This window comes from Ictalurus punctatus, chromosome 1 (genome assembly GCF_001660625.3).
Source record: "Ictalurus punctatus breed USDA103 chromosome 1, Coco_2.0, whole genome shotgun sequence".
NCBI lineage: Eukaryota > Metazoa > Chordata > Actinopteri > Siluriformes > Ictaluridae > Ictalurus > Ictalurus punctatus.
In genome coordinates, this window is record NC_030416.2 from 11,656,692 (window position 1) to 11,673,986 (window position 17,295).

Consider the following 17,295-nt stretch of genomic DNA (forward strand, 5'->3'; position numbering starts at 1 on the left):
CCATTTGAAGTTCCAGTAGTGTCTGGCAAACTGAAGATGCATGAGTTTGTTTTTGGATGAGAGTAGAGCCTTTTTTTTTTCTTGAAACCCCTCCAAACAACTTGTGGTGATGTGGGTGACTTTTGATTGTAGTTTTGGAGACTTTCTGACCCCAGGAAATGTTTTGTTCACTCAAACCATCGTCTTCACTGTGTGTTGAGGCGATATAGACACATGTCCTCTTCCAGGTTGATTCATAACATTTCCAGTTGACTGGAACTTCTTAATTATTGTCCTGATGCTGGAAATGGGTATTTTCAATGCTTTTGCTATTTTCTTATAGCCACTATCCATTTTGTGAAGCTCAGCAACCTTTTTCCGCACATCACAGGTATATTCCTTGGTCTTACCCATTGTTATGAATGTCTAAGGGAATTTGGCCTATGTGTTACCTCATATTTATACCCCTGTGAAACAGGAAGTCAAGCTTGAACAATTTCCTGTTCCTAGTCATTCAGGTGTACCAAAAATGTAAAATATCAATGGGAATATACTTCAAATATATTTTTCTCATATGAATTCATGGGGGTGCCAATAATTGTGGCATACATATATTTAACAAAGCAATTTTTTTTAATAAACCTGTGTTTTATTTGCAGAGTATTTTTGTGATTTTTTTTAAAACAAAAGATCATAAGGTTAAACAATAAAGACAAATTTTCACAGCCTTCTTTGCTCATATTTACCAAGGGTGCCACAATTAGTGGAGGGCACCGTATGTTGGGTGAATGGGAGATATAAAAAAAAAAAAATTATGATCCTTGCAAATGTCCAGTTGTCTTGGATATCTAATTTAAATGATCTAAATCTAATTTATCTAAATCTACATTATCTATAAATCTAATTTAAATGGATCTAGTTTGTGGGCCTCCTCATTCAGACACACTTTTTCAGTTCAGTCCACGTTTTGTTACAACTTTGGTAGTATGCTTAGGATCATGGTCCTACTAGAAGACCCAGTTGTGACCAAGTTTCTGGCTGATGTCTTGAGGTGTTGTTTCAGTATTTCTAGATAATCCTCATCTCTTATGATGCCATCTATTCTCTGAAGTGCACCAGTCGCTTTCCAGTAAAACACCCCCACAACATGATGCAGCCACTCCCATGTTTCACAGTTGGGATGGTGTTGATTAAAAGCCTCACCCATTTTCCTCCATACATTGTGCTCATCATTATGGCCAAACAGTTCAATATTTGTTTCATCTGACCAAAAAATATTCTTCCAAAAGGTTGGTTATCACTAGGAGTATGGACTTCTTCCTTGTATGCCTTTCAGGCCATGGTGATGTAGAACTTTCTTAATGATGGATGTACATATTTGGTACCTGATGCCTCCTTCACCAGTCCCTTTGTTGCTGCCTTGGGGTTCAGGCGATCCTTTGGGCCAAAGTTTATTTATCCCTGGGAGTTCTTTTTGCCTCTTTCCTGCACAATGCAGTGTCTTTGGGTTACATGGATTTTGCATTTGTATACAGTTGTTTGTACAGATGCTTGAGGTACCTTCAGTAGCTTGGAAATGGCTCCTAAGGAGGAACTTGACTTGTGGAGATCCACTTTTTTTTCTGAGGTCTTGGCTGAGTTGCTTAGATTATTTTCAGTTAAATCCCAGTTAACTCGTAATTATGACAACTGGCCAATCAAACTGCTACAGTCATTACATTAATTTCTTATATTATGTTGTTTCAAATATACAGTCAACATCATGTTATTCCTAGCAAGCGGTTCCAGTGCAAGGGCTTAGCAATATACATTTTGACTTTCACTTATCAGGCTAGAAAATAATACGTTTTTTTTGTCTTTAATTTATTTATTCATTTTCATATGATTAATTTACATGTGATTCATTTACATGTGATTCATTTATGTATGATTCATTTACATGTGATTCATTTACTAATTTTCTTCTCTTTAAATCCAGTTTTAGACTGTGATATTACAAAGGTCTTTCCAGATTATTACTTGCCATACTGTATGAGATAACCCCAGTAAAATTGCCTGAATTCTATAATATAATTTGTTCACCATGTTAGGTTTAAATCCTCTAAAAACAGATTCGCAATTAAATAACATTACATCCTTCAAAGCATTGGCATGTTCTGCTTACTCTCACAATCCTCCAAACTCCCACACCCAAAGTCTCCATAAACAAATGAGACAGCAGTGTATCCTACAAAAACCGAACGTTGTCCACAATCTGATAACAGCTCAGAGAGTAAGCTGAACTAACCAACAAAATTACCAAGACTGATAAACAGTCTGCACACAATAATAAATAATACATTCTAATACATTTTGACAACTTCATTAAATCAATCAAAGAAGCCCAATTTCGCAGAAAAAATGAACTCTGGCAATAATCTTAGGATGCAGGCTCATTCTTATAAAACTAGAGAATATGCTAAAATTGTGCACCATTCTAAATGGACTGTTACTTTTTGACAATCATAAAGCAAAGTGTGAAGATCAGAGGGAGTGTGAAGTAACTACTGATATTAATTCCACACAAACACATACCGGCTTAAGTTGTTTCTACATGCCATGGGTTGAGCTAACTGTTTATTTCTTCTATGTTTAGATGTTTGCAGGAAAGTTAATCTGTACAAGAGGATTTGTGCTGGTTTCATCATTCTCTCTTTGCTCTTACTGGCTGTGATTCTTGCTCTGGCTGTGAAATGTAAGTAAAGCATTTGCAGAGGCCTGTTGCATGAAACAAGTTCAAACTCAGAGTTGCAGAGTAAGTTTTCAGTTGACAAAACCAAACAAATCCAACCTGAGATAATAGGTTTCATGGCTCTGGTTATCAACTTTGTCAATCAACCATGTAAAAGTCAAACATTTACATCCGTGCATGCAGTGCTGTTTTGTGTATATCTCATACTAAATAGTTTTAGATCTTCCAACAAAATACAACATAAAACAAAGGCAACCTGAGTAAACACACAATACAGCTTTTATTTTTATTTTATTTTATGTTTTTTTATAATTAAGCAAAAAAAAAAAGTTATCCAACACCTGTCTCCAATGTGAAAATCTAATTGCCCCCTTAAACTTAAAATCTGGTTGTGCCACCTTTAGCAGCAATAACTGCAACCAAACACTTCTGATAACTTGAGATCAGTCTTCCACTTACTTCTAGGACTAGAATTTACTCCTATGCTTTGGATCATTGTCTTGCTGCATAATGCAGTTGCGCTTGAGGTTCAACTTACAGACTGAAGACTGGACATTCTCCTTTAGGATTTTTTTGGTAGAGAGGAGGCCATGGTGATGTAGAACTTTCTTAATGATGGATGTACATATTTGGTACCTGATGCCTCCTTCACCAGTTCCTTTGTTGTTGCCTTGGGGTTCAGGCGATCCTTTGGGCCAAAGTTTATTTATCCCTGGGAGTTCTTTTTGCCTCTTTCCTGCACAATGCAGTGTCTTTGGGTTACATGGATTTTGCATTTGTATACAGTTGTTTGTACAGATGCTTGAGGTGCCTTCAGTAGCTTGGAAATGGCTCCTAAGGAGGAACTTGACTTGTGGAGATCCACTTTTTTTTCTGAGGTCTTGGCTGAGTTGCTTAGATTATTTTCAGTTAAATCCCAGTTAACTCGTAATTATGACAACTGGCCAGTCAAACTGCTACAGTCATTACATTAATTTCTTATATTATGTTGTTTCAAATATACAGTCAACATCATGTTATTCCTAGCAAGCGGTTCCAGTGCAAGGGCTTAGCAATATACATTTTGACTTTCACTTATCAGGCTAGAAAATAATACGTTTTTTTTGTCTTTAATTTATTTATTAATTTTCATATGGTTCATTTACATGTGATTCATTTACATGTGATTCATTTACGTATGATTCATTTACATGTGATTCATTTTCATGTGATTCATATTCAAGTGATACATTTTCATGTGATTCATTTACATGTGATTCATTTTCATGTGATTCATATTCAAGTGATACATTTTCATGTGATTCATTTATGTATGATTCATTTACATGTGATTCATTTACTAATTTTCTTCTCTTTAAATCCAGTTTTAGACTGTGATATTACAAAGGTCTTTAGAGATTATTACTTGCCATACTGTATGAGATAACCCCAGTAAAATTGCCTGAATTCTATAATATAATTTGTTCACCATGTTAGGTTTAAATCCTCTAAAAACAGATTCGCAATTAAATAACATTACATCCTTCAAAGCATTGGCATGTTCTGCTTACTCTCACAATCCTCCAAACTCCCACACCCAAAGTCTCCATAAACAAATGAGACAGCAGTGTATCCTACAAAAACCGAACGTTGTCCACAATCTGAAAACAGCTCAGAGAGTAAGCTGAACTTACTCTCTGTAAGTTCAGAGAGGAGAATTCATGTATCCCTCAATTATTGCGAGTTGCCCAGGCACTGAAGCAGCAAAGCATCCCCACACCATCACACTTCCACCACCATGCTTGACCGTAGGTATGCTGTTCTGTTTTGAATTTGTGCTTCTCTCAATTATTGCATGTTGCCCACACCATCACACTTCCACTACCATGCTTGGATGATGTTCATTTTGTGGAATTCTGTGTTTGGTATATATATATAGATTGTTGGCTTAGTGGTTAGCACGTTCGCCTCACACCTCCAGGGTTGGGGGTTTGATTCCCACTGTGGCCCTGTGTGTGTGTGTAGTTTGCATGTTGTCCCAGTGATTTGGGGGTTTCCTCCCCCAGTCCAAAGACATGCATGGTAGGCTGATTGGCATGTCTAAAGTGTCTGTAGAATGAATGAGTGTGTATGTGATTGTGCCCTGATGGATTGGCACCCTGTCCAGAGTGTACTCCAACTTGTGCAGGATACTCCCTGGGATAGGCTCCAGGTTCCCTGTGACCCCCCCTGTGATGAAGTGGTATAGAAGATGGATGGATTCTCCCAAAGGTTTGAGGATCATCAACATGTGTTTTGGCAAGATTCAGACATGCCTTAATGTTCTTCTGGGTTAGCAGTGGTTTTCACCTCGCCACTCTTCCATGGATGCAATATTTGCTCAATGTCTTCCTCATAGTGGAGTCATGAACAGTTACCTTTATTGATGCAAGAGAGGCCTGTAGTTCCTCGTAAGACCTTTTAGCCAAAGCCATGCTGTTGAAAAAGCCCTATTTAAATGTTGATTTGATTGAACAGGGTTTGCAGTAATCAGGCCATGTTGCGTCTACTCCAGCTGAACAACATTATGAATGCAGTTTCATAGATTTGGGGAATTAGTAACTATGTGGGCAAATACATTTTCATACAGGCTCAGTTGGTATTGGATCAATTTTTTGCTTCAATAAATATCATTAAAAACAGTATTTTGTGTTTACTCAAGTTGCCTTTGTTTTTCTTAGATTTTTTTCATTTCTGAAAAAATCAGTATGATACACACAAAAACAGAAGAAATCAGGATGGTGCAAATACTTTTTCATAGCACTGTACTTTTTGGTTGAAGAGCAAGAAATTATTATGTGGAAATATGAGGAATATAAACCTATACTACCCACAAAAAGCAACACCACTGCAGACTCCAAAGCTAGGGAGAATTGCTGGCTGAACCTTGCTGATTGTGTGAATGCTAAAAATGAGTAAAACTAGCCTCAGGCAGAGTGGAAACATTGTGTGGAAACAGTCACTGTTGACAGGATATGGTATAACAATGGAGAAGGAAGTTCTAGTGCTAAAGTAAAGCAGTTAGATCTACTTCTAAATGGGCCAGCAGACATAAAAAATATTGATCCAGACTTGAGAAATTGAGCATACCGGTGGCTGTGTGAAAGAAAGAGTGATAAAGAAAAGAACAAACAAATAAGAAACACAGTATAAACTATAATGTAGTATAGTTTACAGAAGTACAAGCACCTAACTCACAATAGCAAACTAACATGAACAAACATAGTTAAACATATTGTAATAAGCAGAACATGTTTTTAAATTATATACTCTATTAATGAGAGAAAGACTTAATAATGAGAGAAAAACTCACCCATAGTAGAGTAATTAAAAATATCCAGAGAGACAGCGCATTTAGATCCACACAGCTCGGTGTCCTACAGAGAAATGCCAAACTTGGCCAAGGGTCAAGGGCCAAGGGAATTGTTTTTTATGCTGGATGGAATAATGAGATGGGAAATAATGGGAATTCAAGCAACTGAAAACTGAATGTAATGGATATTTAAAAAAGCTAGTACAGAATATAAGGGAAATTCAGAAAAAAACATAAACAGAATATAACAGAAATCTCCAGAAAGGAAAAAGGGAAAAAATTAGAAAGGATGCCTCGGCAGAGTATATAAAGAGGGGAGAGTGCTGAATTAGATCAGATCATTCTGGGACGTCTCAAAGAATTGATCTCATCTTGGCTTCTGTTATTGGGCAATAACCATCATTTTTGCTTCTCTCATCCACAGTGTTCTTGAGTATCATTCTATCAAGACTTTTTGTTGAATTGAACAATTTTTGAGAAAGTGACCGTGCACCCAGTGTTGCTGAAATGCAACACCAACTCAAAGACTTAACAATGCTTGATAGACAAAAGCTTTGCTGTGAAATAATTCACAAATCATACAGGTAAAGGTGGTAGTTGTTTCAGTCTTCTACGTGTTTCACTTTTTGAGTTATACATGTAATAAAATAAATAGTTATAATTTTTTATTTATTTAAATAAACATATAAAAAATGCAGATCCGCTGAAATCACAAATCATGAAAAATAACATGCCATAATGTTTATATGTCCACTGTACAGTACAGTACTGAATTTCAACTGCAAACTATCTTTACTGTGGTCCGATTTTTAAAGTGCAGCTCAAAAAGCTGGCATAGATAAATTATACCATCTGACAAAAATCGTTATCTTAAATACAGATGGTCATCGGGAAAAGCCAGGGGATTGTGTCTGTCCCTAAATATTCTTTCTCTTCGATGTGCCCTTTTTATTCTTTGCACTCTGTGCTCCACAGGATTCAAATGGTGAAGCCATCACTGCAAACACTAAATCATTGGTCACCAATCCTGTTTCTAGATATCTTCCTGCATGTTTCATCTCCATTCACAATCATTAAAGGAAATGGAAAATATGAATCAGACATACATTATATACCCCCCCAAAACCCCAAACCAAACAAAACAAAAAGGAGACACAGCATATCCATCAACAAATGTTGGGGATTTGTTTATTATTATAAAACAACCCAGTGTAAAGTACAAGCATTAACCATCCCAACTTGTTGAATTACACTGGATATTTTCTTTCTTTCTTTCTTTTTTAAAGTGTGGCTACCACAGAAATTTTTGCAGATCATGAACAGAAATTTTTTACTGATCATCTGCAAACACAAATATAATTCCAGATTGTATCTCATAGACTTTATTGAAATAATGTGTTAGCACTTGATGGTGCTAACACAATGAACTAGTCCCACTGACAAACAATGGTTTGTTGCTGATTCTTCTTGTCAACACTTGTCAACACCAACACTTTTGGATTCCCGTTGCGCTGCTACTGTTTTTCCTTAATCGCAATGTCTTGAGACCGTTCACCATGTCAGTTACTGACTACACCAAGAATTACACAGAAGAAGTCTATATGTGAATGCAGAAAATTAATCATTAGTGATATGTTGAACCCCATGGTTTTGTAGGCTTGAAACATTTTGTCAACCAGCTGCTTGTTCCTGGCTTTTATTAAAAAAAAAAATCAGCCCAAGTTTTATAGGGAGAGGATGGAAATGTATTTTGTTAGGTTGACAAGTGCTTTATGTGCCACATGTATCAGTCCTGGAAACATTTACTTACAGCATGGCCAGTCTTTTTTTAATGTAACGTGACCCTTTAGCATGGCTGCACTATTTGCAAATGAAACATAGTAGTTGGTGTATCCAAGCTGCATTTCTAGCATGTATCATGTGATCTACAAGCCCAGTCAGTGTGGAAAGTATTTTTGTAACTTGCATTGTGCACAACATTGAAATTAAAGATTGAAACCACTAAAAAAGATATGTGACAGGAAAATGATTTTTGAGCTCAGTAGCTCAAAAATCACAAGATACACCCAAGGCTTTTCACATAGCAAAAGTTGTCCAGTGTTATTTGCCATTTTGCACCACCTTTGATGCTGATTTTTGTTAATTTTTTGGTCTTGTCCCTAGATGGCACACAAATGAAACACACTCTGTAAATTGTACCAATTTCTCCTGATACTAAGAAGAAACATAAAATTGCATTGGATAACAAACGCTTTTTACTCTAGGGATGTTCTAATTTTAAACTAAATTAAAGAACGTTAAGTTGATAATTTTACATTTTGTATTTGCAGTCCAAGATTTTCACTGGCCTGTCAGGTACAAAATAACTTCACTGTGAATATATCAGGGATGCATTTTGTATATTGGCTGTTGACTTCTCCATTGTTTGATGAACTGTGGTGTGGCAAAAACTAGCCACATATAAACTGTTCTTCTGTATTGACATCAAATATCTTGACAAACATAACATTTGTTAGGATTTTCTGTAATATTACTTGTTTCTGTAGCATGTAGACAGAAGCTGCCATGGATATGTAAGTATAAATCATTAATTTTCTGTCTAAAATAGAAAATTGATATATTGTTGTACAATCTGTTCTCTTGATGCGAAAACCTCAGTAAATGAAGTTCAGTCCAGCCAGAAGTGTGCAGATCTCTCTGCTGAAGTGCAGACAACGCCCAATTACGCGCAAGTGCAGACAATGCCCAATTACCCCCTAAAACAAGGTAAAACACAATCACTTCCTAACATTCACAATTACCCTAAATGATCTTCACTTTTAGTCATTTCTTTATAATGATGCTCCCTTATCCTATTTTATTATTGGTGTGAATTCTTTATGTTTATTTTTGTAACTTGTGAGCTGCATATTTAAACCTGCTGTTTCTCTGTAGGGTATCGGTGCGCTGTGTGTGAGAAGGGCTGGTTGAAATTTGAGAACTCCTGCTACTTCATAGCTAGGACTCGTCTAACCTGGCAGCAGAGCAGGGAGGACTGTCAGAAACGAGGCGGAGACCTGGCTGTCATTGACAATGAAGGATTGCAGGTTAAGCAATCAATCAATCAATCAATCAATCAATCAATCAATCAATCAATCAATCAGTCAATCAGGCAAACTGAAACAGACATCACTATTAAAGCACTCTGCTGTGATAGGATAAAGGTGAATATCTTACTGCTACTAATTCTGTATTTATTACTATAGAAACGTCTAACTGAGATAAGGGGCGTGCTATACTGGATTGGGCTCCATTATTCAGAAAAGCAGTGGATGTGGATTAACAATACTGCACCAACCAAGAGGTGAGTCATCAGTGCTTAGTTTCTCATCACCGGATTGTTGTTTTCTGGATAGTTTTGGTGGGTGGAGTGTTTCTTAAATCAGCATTACATTATTCATTTACATTCATTACAAGCAAAGCTGCTTGCCCGTGCAACATCCACTACAGTCAGTGTGACTGCTGTGCTGAGAATGATCCACCACCCAAAATAACACATGGTCATTGTTGGTCGTATAGTAGTCCCATTACACTGATGTAGGTGGGGGGTTCACAAAATGTGCATAGCAACAGATGGGCAGCATTGAGTATTCTATTTGTCTTTTCACTGATCTACTTATATCACAGTAATGCAATAACTCAATAATGATACAAAAATATCAGCATAATAAATTACACTCAACAAACAGAACTATAATCTCGTACACAAACATTTCATAAACCTTCTTTTTTCAGAAACTTTTCTTTATTTTAAAAAATGCATGTTAAAATGCTTTCTATTTTAGATGGTTGGAAGTGTAAAGTCTAACACAGGCTCAGCCATCTTTTGTCTCTTCCTCTAACCTCTGAATGCAGGTCCCAATTTCTTTCTCTTTCTTTCTGTCTGTTTTTGGCATGATATTCAGTATATGACCAAAAGCTTATGGACACCTGACCATGACCCCCATATGTAGTTCTTCCCCAAACTTGCCACAAAATTGGAAAAACACAATTGTATAGAATGTATTTGTATGCTGTAGCATTACAGTTTCCCTTAATTGGAACTAAAAGGCCCAAACCTGTTCCTGCATGACAACACACAAAATGTACACCTATACATAAAGTGAGCTATATGAAGATATGGTTTGCCAAGGTTGGTGTGGACTTCAACCCCACTGAACACCTTTGAGATAAACTGGAATGCAAACTGCACCCCAAGCTTCCTTACTTGACATCAGTGCCTGACCTCACTAATGCTCTTGTGGCTGAATGAACACAAATCTCCGTTGCAAAATCTAGTGGAAAGCCTTCCCAGAAGAGCAGAGATTATTATAACAACAAAGGTGGTCTAACACTGGAACAGGATGTTCAAACACACATGAGTGTGATGATCAGGTGTAACGTGGCTGTGGGAATGTGTGCTCATTCAGCAATAAAAGCATTAATGAAGTCAGGCACTAATGTCAAGTGAGGAGGCCTGGGGCACAGACCATGTTTCAATGTTTCATCCCAAATTTCAATCCACAATTCATCCCAAAAGTGTTCAGTGAGTTTGAGGTCAGGGCCCTGAGCAAGCCACTTGAGTTCTTCCACACCAGCCTTGGCAAGCAATGTCTTCATGGATCTTGCTTTGTGCACAGGGGCATTGTCATGTTGGAACAGGTTTGGAGACCTTTAATTCCAGTATAGGGAAATCTTGGTGCTACACCAAACAAAGACATCCTGATTGTGTAGTTCCTATTTTGTGGCAACAGTTTGGGAGAGGCTCAAGTTTGGGTGTGATGTTCAGATGTTCACTTGCGTTTGGAAATATATTGTCTATCACCCATTTGAAAAAGTCATTGCCTCCTAAACTTAATATCTGGTTGTGCCACCTTTAGCAGTAGCAACTGCGTCCAAACACTTCTGATAACTGGAGATCAGTCTTTCACATCACTGTGGAGGAATTTTGGCCCATTCTTCATTGTAGAATTACTTTAATTCAGCCACATTTGAGGTGTTTCGAACATGTACTGTGTGTTTAAGGTCCTCCCACAGCATCTCAATGGGACTCAAGTCAGGACATTGACTCTGCCACTCCTGTCATGATTTCCCCTCAAGTTAGTGCTGTAGCACGCGTGCTTCCGGGTTTCAGTGACATTGACTTTGCTTACTTTTGACATGTGCATTTGTTATGATTTCTGTCCTGTCTCCGCCCCTGTATTGCCATTGGTTGTTCCCTTATGCGTCACCATTAGTCTCACCTGTTTTGTGCTTCACCCTTGATTTCGTTCGGTATTTAAACCCCTCGTGGTTTTTTGTTTGCTGAGAAGTATTTGGTGTTATCACCATGCCAAGCCTTTTGTTCTTTGTTTCTGTGCCATATTTTTGATCCTGTTCTCGTCCTTGTTTTTTGATTCTATTTTGCCTTGTTTATACCTGTTTGCCGATCGCCTGACTATTTGCCTGTTTGATCACACCTATGTCTTACGTTTTGGATTTGTCTGCCTCTCTTCAATAAAGCTCTTATCTGCACTTGTAGCCGCCTCCACCTCCAAAACCTTAATTTTCTTTCTTTTGAGCCAGTCAGGGCTGGACTTGCTGTTGTGTATCCCCACACCATCACACTCCCACAACCTTGTTTGACTGTTAGTATGATGTTCTTATTGTGGAATGCTGTGCTAGCTTTATGCCATGTAATGGGACCCATGTCTTGCAAAAGTTCCACATTTGACTAATCAGTTCACACAACATTATCCAAAAAGTCTTGGGGGTCAAGATGTTTTTTGGCACATGTGAGATGAGGCTTTATGTTCCTCTTACTTAGCAGTGGATTTTACCATGCAACTCTCCCATGTATACCATTTCTTGCCCAGTCTTTTTCTAATGGTGGAAGTGTGAATGCGGATGCTATCTGAGGCGAGTGAGGCCTGCAGGTCCTTAAATATTTTTTGGGTTTTTGTTGCTTCTTGGATGAGTCATTATTGCACTCTTGGAGGAATTTTGTAAGAATTTTTAATACTTGCTAGTACTACTGGAAAGATTCAGCACTGTTCCAAATTTTTTTCATTCCATGATAATGGCTCGCACTGTGGTTTGGTGGAGTAACAGAGCCTTAGAAATGGCTTTGTAACCCTTTCCAGATTGACATATCACAAAAAAACATTCATTTTGGAATCTCTTTTGTTCAATGCGTTATGTGCTGTGTAAAGAAAAAGCCCTGGTCAGATATTTAGTGCAGTGTTAATGTGTTGGAGATATTGTTCTTTTTCAACATACTTTTAAATGGTCTTTTCTTCTAGCAAGATACAAACATCAAGCTTTAGGGTCATTGAGCACTTCATTAGGAAAACTATAAATAATAGGTAGGTCCTCTCTTTGCTCTCAAAACCATGTTGTCATGAGTACATCATGCAATTTCTGCAGATTTTTCAGGTGCACTTTCAGGCTGCGAATCTCCTGTTCTACCACATCCTGAAGGTGTTCATTTGGATTCAGGCCACTGAAGAACATTGAGTTCATTGTCACATTGTGACATGGTGCATTATCATGCTGGAAGGAGCCGGTGCCCACTGCAGCCTCAGCTTTCTGTTCTTGGCTGGCAAAAGTGGAACCCAACATGCTCTTCTGCTGTTGTGGCCCATCCACCTCAAGGTTCAACGTGTTTGTGCAATTTGAGAAATTTTTCTGCTCACCACAATTGTACAGAGTGCTTATCTGAGTTACTGTACCCTTTCTGTCAGTTCAAACCAGTCTGTCCATTGTCCGTTGATCTCTCTCATCAACAAGGCGTTTCCGTCCACAGAACTGCTGCTCACTGGATGTTTTTTCTTTATTGCACCATTCTGAGTAAACTCTAGAGACGGTTGTGCATGAAAATCCTAGGAGATGCGCAGTTATAGAAACCAGCCCGTCTAGCACCAGTGTTACTCTACCACCGGCAGATGGCGCTGTGGTGACTACATGCACGGGCAGCTTGAGAACGCTCACGTGCACGTGATTGAAGTGCATGGACGCTAAAGCTGGGTTAAGTGTCGCCAGCTGTCAGCAATCAAGAGACTGTCTACTTAAACCCCACGCATTGCTGCGTACATCGTGCGGCATTAAATAAAGTAAAGTAAAGTAAAGTAAAGTAAAGTAAAGTAAAGTAAAGTAAAGTAAAGTAAAGTAAAGTAAAGTAAAGTAAATTACAGGACAGGACAGGACAATCAAGCCAAGTAAAATAAGGAGGAGAAAGGACTAACAGAGAAGACGATGGAATGTATAATGGTGCCAGGTTGTGATATTGCCATGCTCTGTCTGTTTTCCTGTTCCTTAGTTTATACCCTGTCATAGTTGAGTGTTGTTATCCTGTCCTAGTTACATGAGATGTTCCTGTTCTAGTTACATGAGATGGTCCTGCTTTAGTTAAAGGAGATGTTCATGCTTTAGTTATGTGTTTCTGCCATTTGATAAGATTGTTTCCTTCTTGTTTATAGTTGGAGGGGAACTGCTTGAGTTAGTTTTATGTTTAGATCTGGTTTCCTGCCTCCTCGTGTGTTTATTTCAGTGGCACAATAAAGACTGCTCTCCTGCACGCACTTCCTGTCTCCAAGCCCTGTTTCGTAACAACCAGCAATCAGTGAGATTACATTTTCCCCCCAATTCTGATGGTTGATGTGAACATTACCTGAAGCTGCTGACCCGTGTCTGCATGATTTTATGCATTCCACGGCTGCCACATGATTGGCTGATTAGATAATTGCGTGAATATGTAGGTGTACAGGTATTCCTAATAAAGTGTTCAGTGAGTGTAGTTAACCCACTGCCTGTGACATGCAGTTTTGTCTTTGCTACGTAAACGCAACTAGTTTAATAAATACAGTTAATAAATCAATAGACTTGCCAATATGTTTTTTCATAGAATTGTACAAAATTAAGAGCTGTATGTATATAAATAATGAATGAAGTATAAATTGCATATGAAGGTGAAGAAAATTCACTTCTGACATCTCTCATCAGCAAGGCAATTCTGCCGTCTCTGCTGCTCACTGGATTTTGTGTAAACTCTAGTGACTGTGTGCGAAAGCCCCAGAAGATCAGCAGTTTCTGACATTTTTTTTTTTTGACAGTTTAACTGAAGGTCTTCACATGATTTTCTGCATTGTTCTGCTGCCACATGATTGGGTCACTGGATAATTTTATAAAGAGGCAGGGTACAGGTATTCCTATTAAAGTGGCCAGTCAGTGTATGTGTAACTAAACAAGTTTTTTTTTATTTTTATTTTTATTGGCAGCTACTGGGCCCCTGGCCAGCCACAACCAAACTCTCCAGGCTTCTGTGCACTGCTAAAGGCAGAGAGGTCACAAATGAACAACTGGATTTCAAACGGCTGTGAGGTGTTGTCACAGTACATCTGCCAGAGAGAATAAAAGTGGAGAATGATCAACTATATCCATCACATACATCTGCTACATTTGCCTTTAATATCATCATTTTACTCTTTTACTTAACTTTTACAAATGCAGTTCAAAAATGGTAAAAACAGAATCAGTACATGAAACAATCCTGTTCTGTCATACACAATCAAGATTGAGAAAATGAGAATACAAGTATATTCATTGAAAGTGACTCTGTGCTTATATTACTTTGTGTAAATTGTACAATTACTAAATTGTAACGTTTTTAACTGCACTGATACGTTGCATTATTTTTAAAAAATAATTTTGCAGAATGTATTTTAAAATATATATTATAAATATATACCTATAGTGGACTTTAAAATAAGTAGCGAGATGTTTTTTTTTCTTCAGTGATTCAATTTAAAAAATAATAAAATTTCTAATTTTTCACCACAAAGTAGTATTCGCTCCATAAAATAATGACATGAAGCTGTACAGAATCAGTATACTTCCAACACGTTTTATCTCTCAAACAGGTTTCATCTCTTGAGCATGTTCATGCTCTGTTCTTTGTGTCTAAAATAAGAAGGCTGTGGTGTGTAATCTGCCAGCAAAGCACTTCAGTATCTTGCATGCTTTTCATGTCTGCTGGGTCTTGGGCCTTGGTCGTTTCTCTCATTTCCCTCTTTCTTGTCTGCGTCATCATATTTTGTGAACACAACATACTGTCTGATCTTCTGCATAATCTAGTCATTGCAGTCCTCCACTCTGAAATAAAAACAGTGTTAAATGAGAGTTTAAACTATGATTTATATGGTAATATCATGATTGTGATAAATATGGTCATGATTATAATATTATTGGCCATCATACTTGTGTTCCTTACCAGAGATACCAGCGGTCTCCCAGGCCATAGTGCAAACCACACATACCCAGCCTTGGTTACAAACACCACAGCAGCTGATGTTCCTGAATCAAAGAGGTGGCTAACACATACACAGAATCAAGAGTAAACAATATACTAAACGATCATTCAAAATGACACAGTAAACTACATTCAGTGCCACAAATTGCTGTCTAAATTTACATTCGGTTTAGTTTTGCCATTTCTAGTTTTTTTTTTTTTTTACTTTTATACTTACCTGTTCATATCCTGTGCAACCGTGTGTCACTCATCATGGCCCTAAGGAGGCAAAGGAGGAGGAGATGAGACACCACACTGAAGAAGACAACATGCACAATAGTGTGGTCCACAGACTAATCAGTCATTCCCACCGTCAGCTCAAACATGGTGAAGAGCGTAATGCGGTACATCGCTGGTGTGGATAGATGGTCATGTATACAGTCCATTTATTTAGAGTTCAGATGGGGAAATTGCAGGTTAAGATGATGTTTTGCCTCTGCCACTAGGTGGTGGAAAGTGTCAAATGTCTGAAATAGTCTGAAGTATATTTTATGGGTATTTGAGGAATAACATTTAGCAACAAGATCGACTAGACTTGGCATTGAAGGCATATTTTTTGAAAATGTCATACAATTTCTGGATTCATGTGCAGTGCTGTTTATTACAGAGTTTAGTTTATGTGTGGAAAATCCTTAGAGGGCAGTTGCACTCAACCACATGAATTTGAACTGATATAAATAGTTCATATGATCCAGTATTAACCTTCTGAGAATTTTCAGGTTATAAACCTGTGGCTCTGTTCTGTTTGCTGTTCATATAAAACAATGGTGGAGGAGCTCACAAGTGCTATACCACTAAAGATTGGTTGCATCTGAGTGATGTAATATTTCGATATACTGGAGAGTCCTACATAACATTACAAATAACACATTAATGCCACACTATATGGCCAAAAGTTTGTGGATACCTGACCATGAATCCAACCTTCTCCACAAAGTTGGAAGTACAGAGTTGTATAGGATATCTTTGTATGCTGTAGCATTACAATTTCTCTTCACTGGGACTAAAGGGTCCAAACCTGCTCCATTGGGATGAATTGATATGCTGAGTACAACCCAGGTCCCCTCACCCAACATCAGTGCCTGACCTCACTATTGCTCTTGTTGCTGAATGAGCAACTTCACACAGCATGTTCCAAAACCTACAGGAAAGCCTTCCCACAAGAGTGGAGGCTGTTATTATTGTTGTTATTATTATTATTATTATTATTATTATTATTATTATTATTATTATTATATAAATCAAACCATGAATAAATTTACTTGAGCTTACTGCTGAAGTAAAAAGGACATTCAAATCACAAACCCACTTACATCAGTTCACAGTGAGCTCCTCTATGTATAAATTGTTTTACTGTAGCATTTTAACATAATTGCAGTTCAAAATCACGTGGTCAATATAATTGACTGTCGATATAATTGATCAAAATCACTGTCAATATAAGTGAACCAGGCTATTTGGATGCATTATAAAAGGGACAACGGATTAAAAAGTGCCTCCATGGCACAATTATATTGACAGATCCTCTGACTTTAAAGAGCAGTTACTTTAAAATTCTATAGTAAAATGAATTAATCTCTATTGTGGGCATAGAGGAGCTCACTGTGAACTGATGTGAGTGGATTTGAGATTTGTTCATGTCTAGCAGTAAGCTGATGTAAAATATTAGTATGATATTATACAAATACTGTGAATTGTTGTGTGTTTGTTACTTTCATATTCTTATTTATTTTTCATCTTCCTCTTCATCTTCTGATTATTATTATTTTAAATGATCGTTTTGTATAAAGTTAAGTTGCTTTGGTTGGGTAGAAGCTCGAGGCCGCTCGCTTTAAGCTTTCAGCGCTATTACCGCAAAGCGTCTAAAAGCCGCGCCCAGAAAAATTATGTGCCTCTAGAGTCTAGATTAAC

At 37.6% G+C, this 17,295-nt stretch overlaps 1 protein-coding gene across 1 annotated transcript in view; it reads left to right on the plus strand.

The window, feature by feature from the left end:
- The window catches only part of LOC124625945 (natural killer cells antigen CD94), a 28,158-nt gene extending 13,319 nt beyond the window's left edge, over positions 1-14,839 (plus strand). The window contains exons 3-7 of the mRNA XM_017470282.3: positions 2,615-2,713; positions 8,700-8,807; positions 8,976-9,127; positions 9,287-9,384; positions 14,315-14,839. Of these exons, the coding sequence (XP_017325771.1) occupies positions 2,615-2,713; positions 8,700-8,807; positions 8,976-9,127; positions 9,287-9,384; positions 14,315-14,450 (593 nt within the window). The 3' untranslated portion in view covers positions 14,451-14,839. The remainder of the gene's footprint in view (positions 1-2,614; positions 2,714-8,699; positions 8,808-8,975; positions 9,128-9,286; positions 9,385-14,314) is intronic.
- The last annotated feature ends 2,456 nt before the right edge of the window (positions 14,840-17,295 follow it).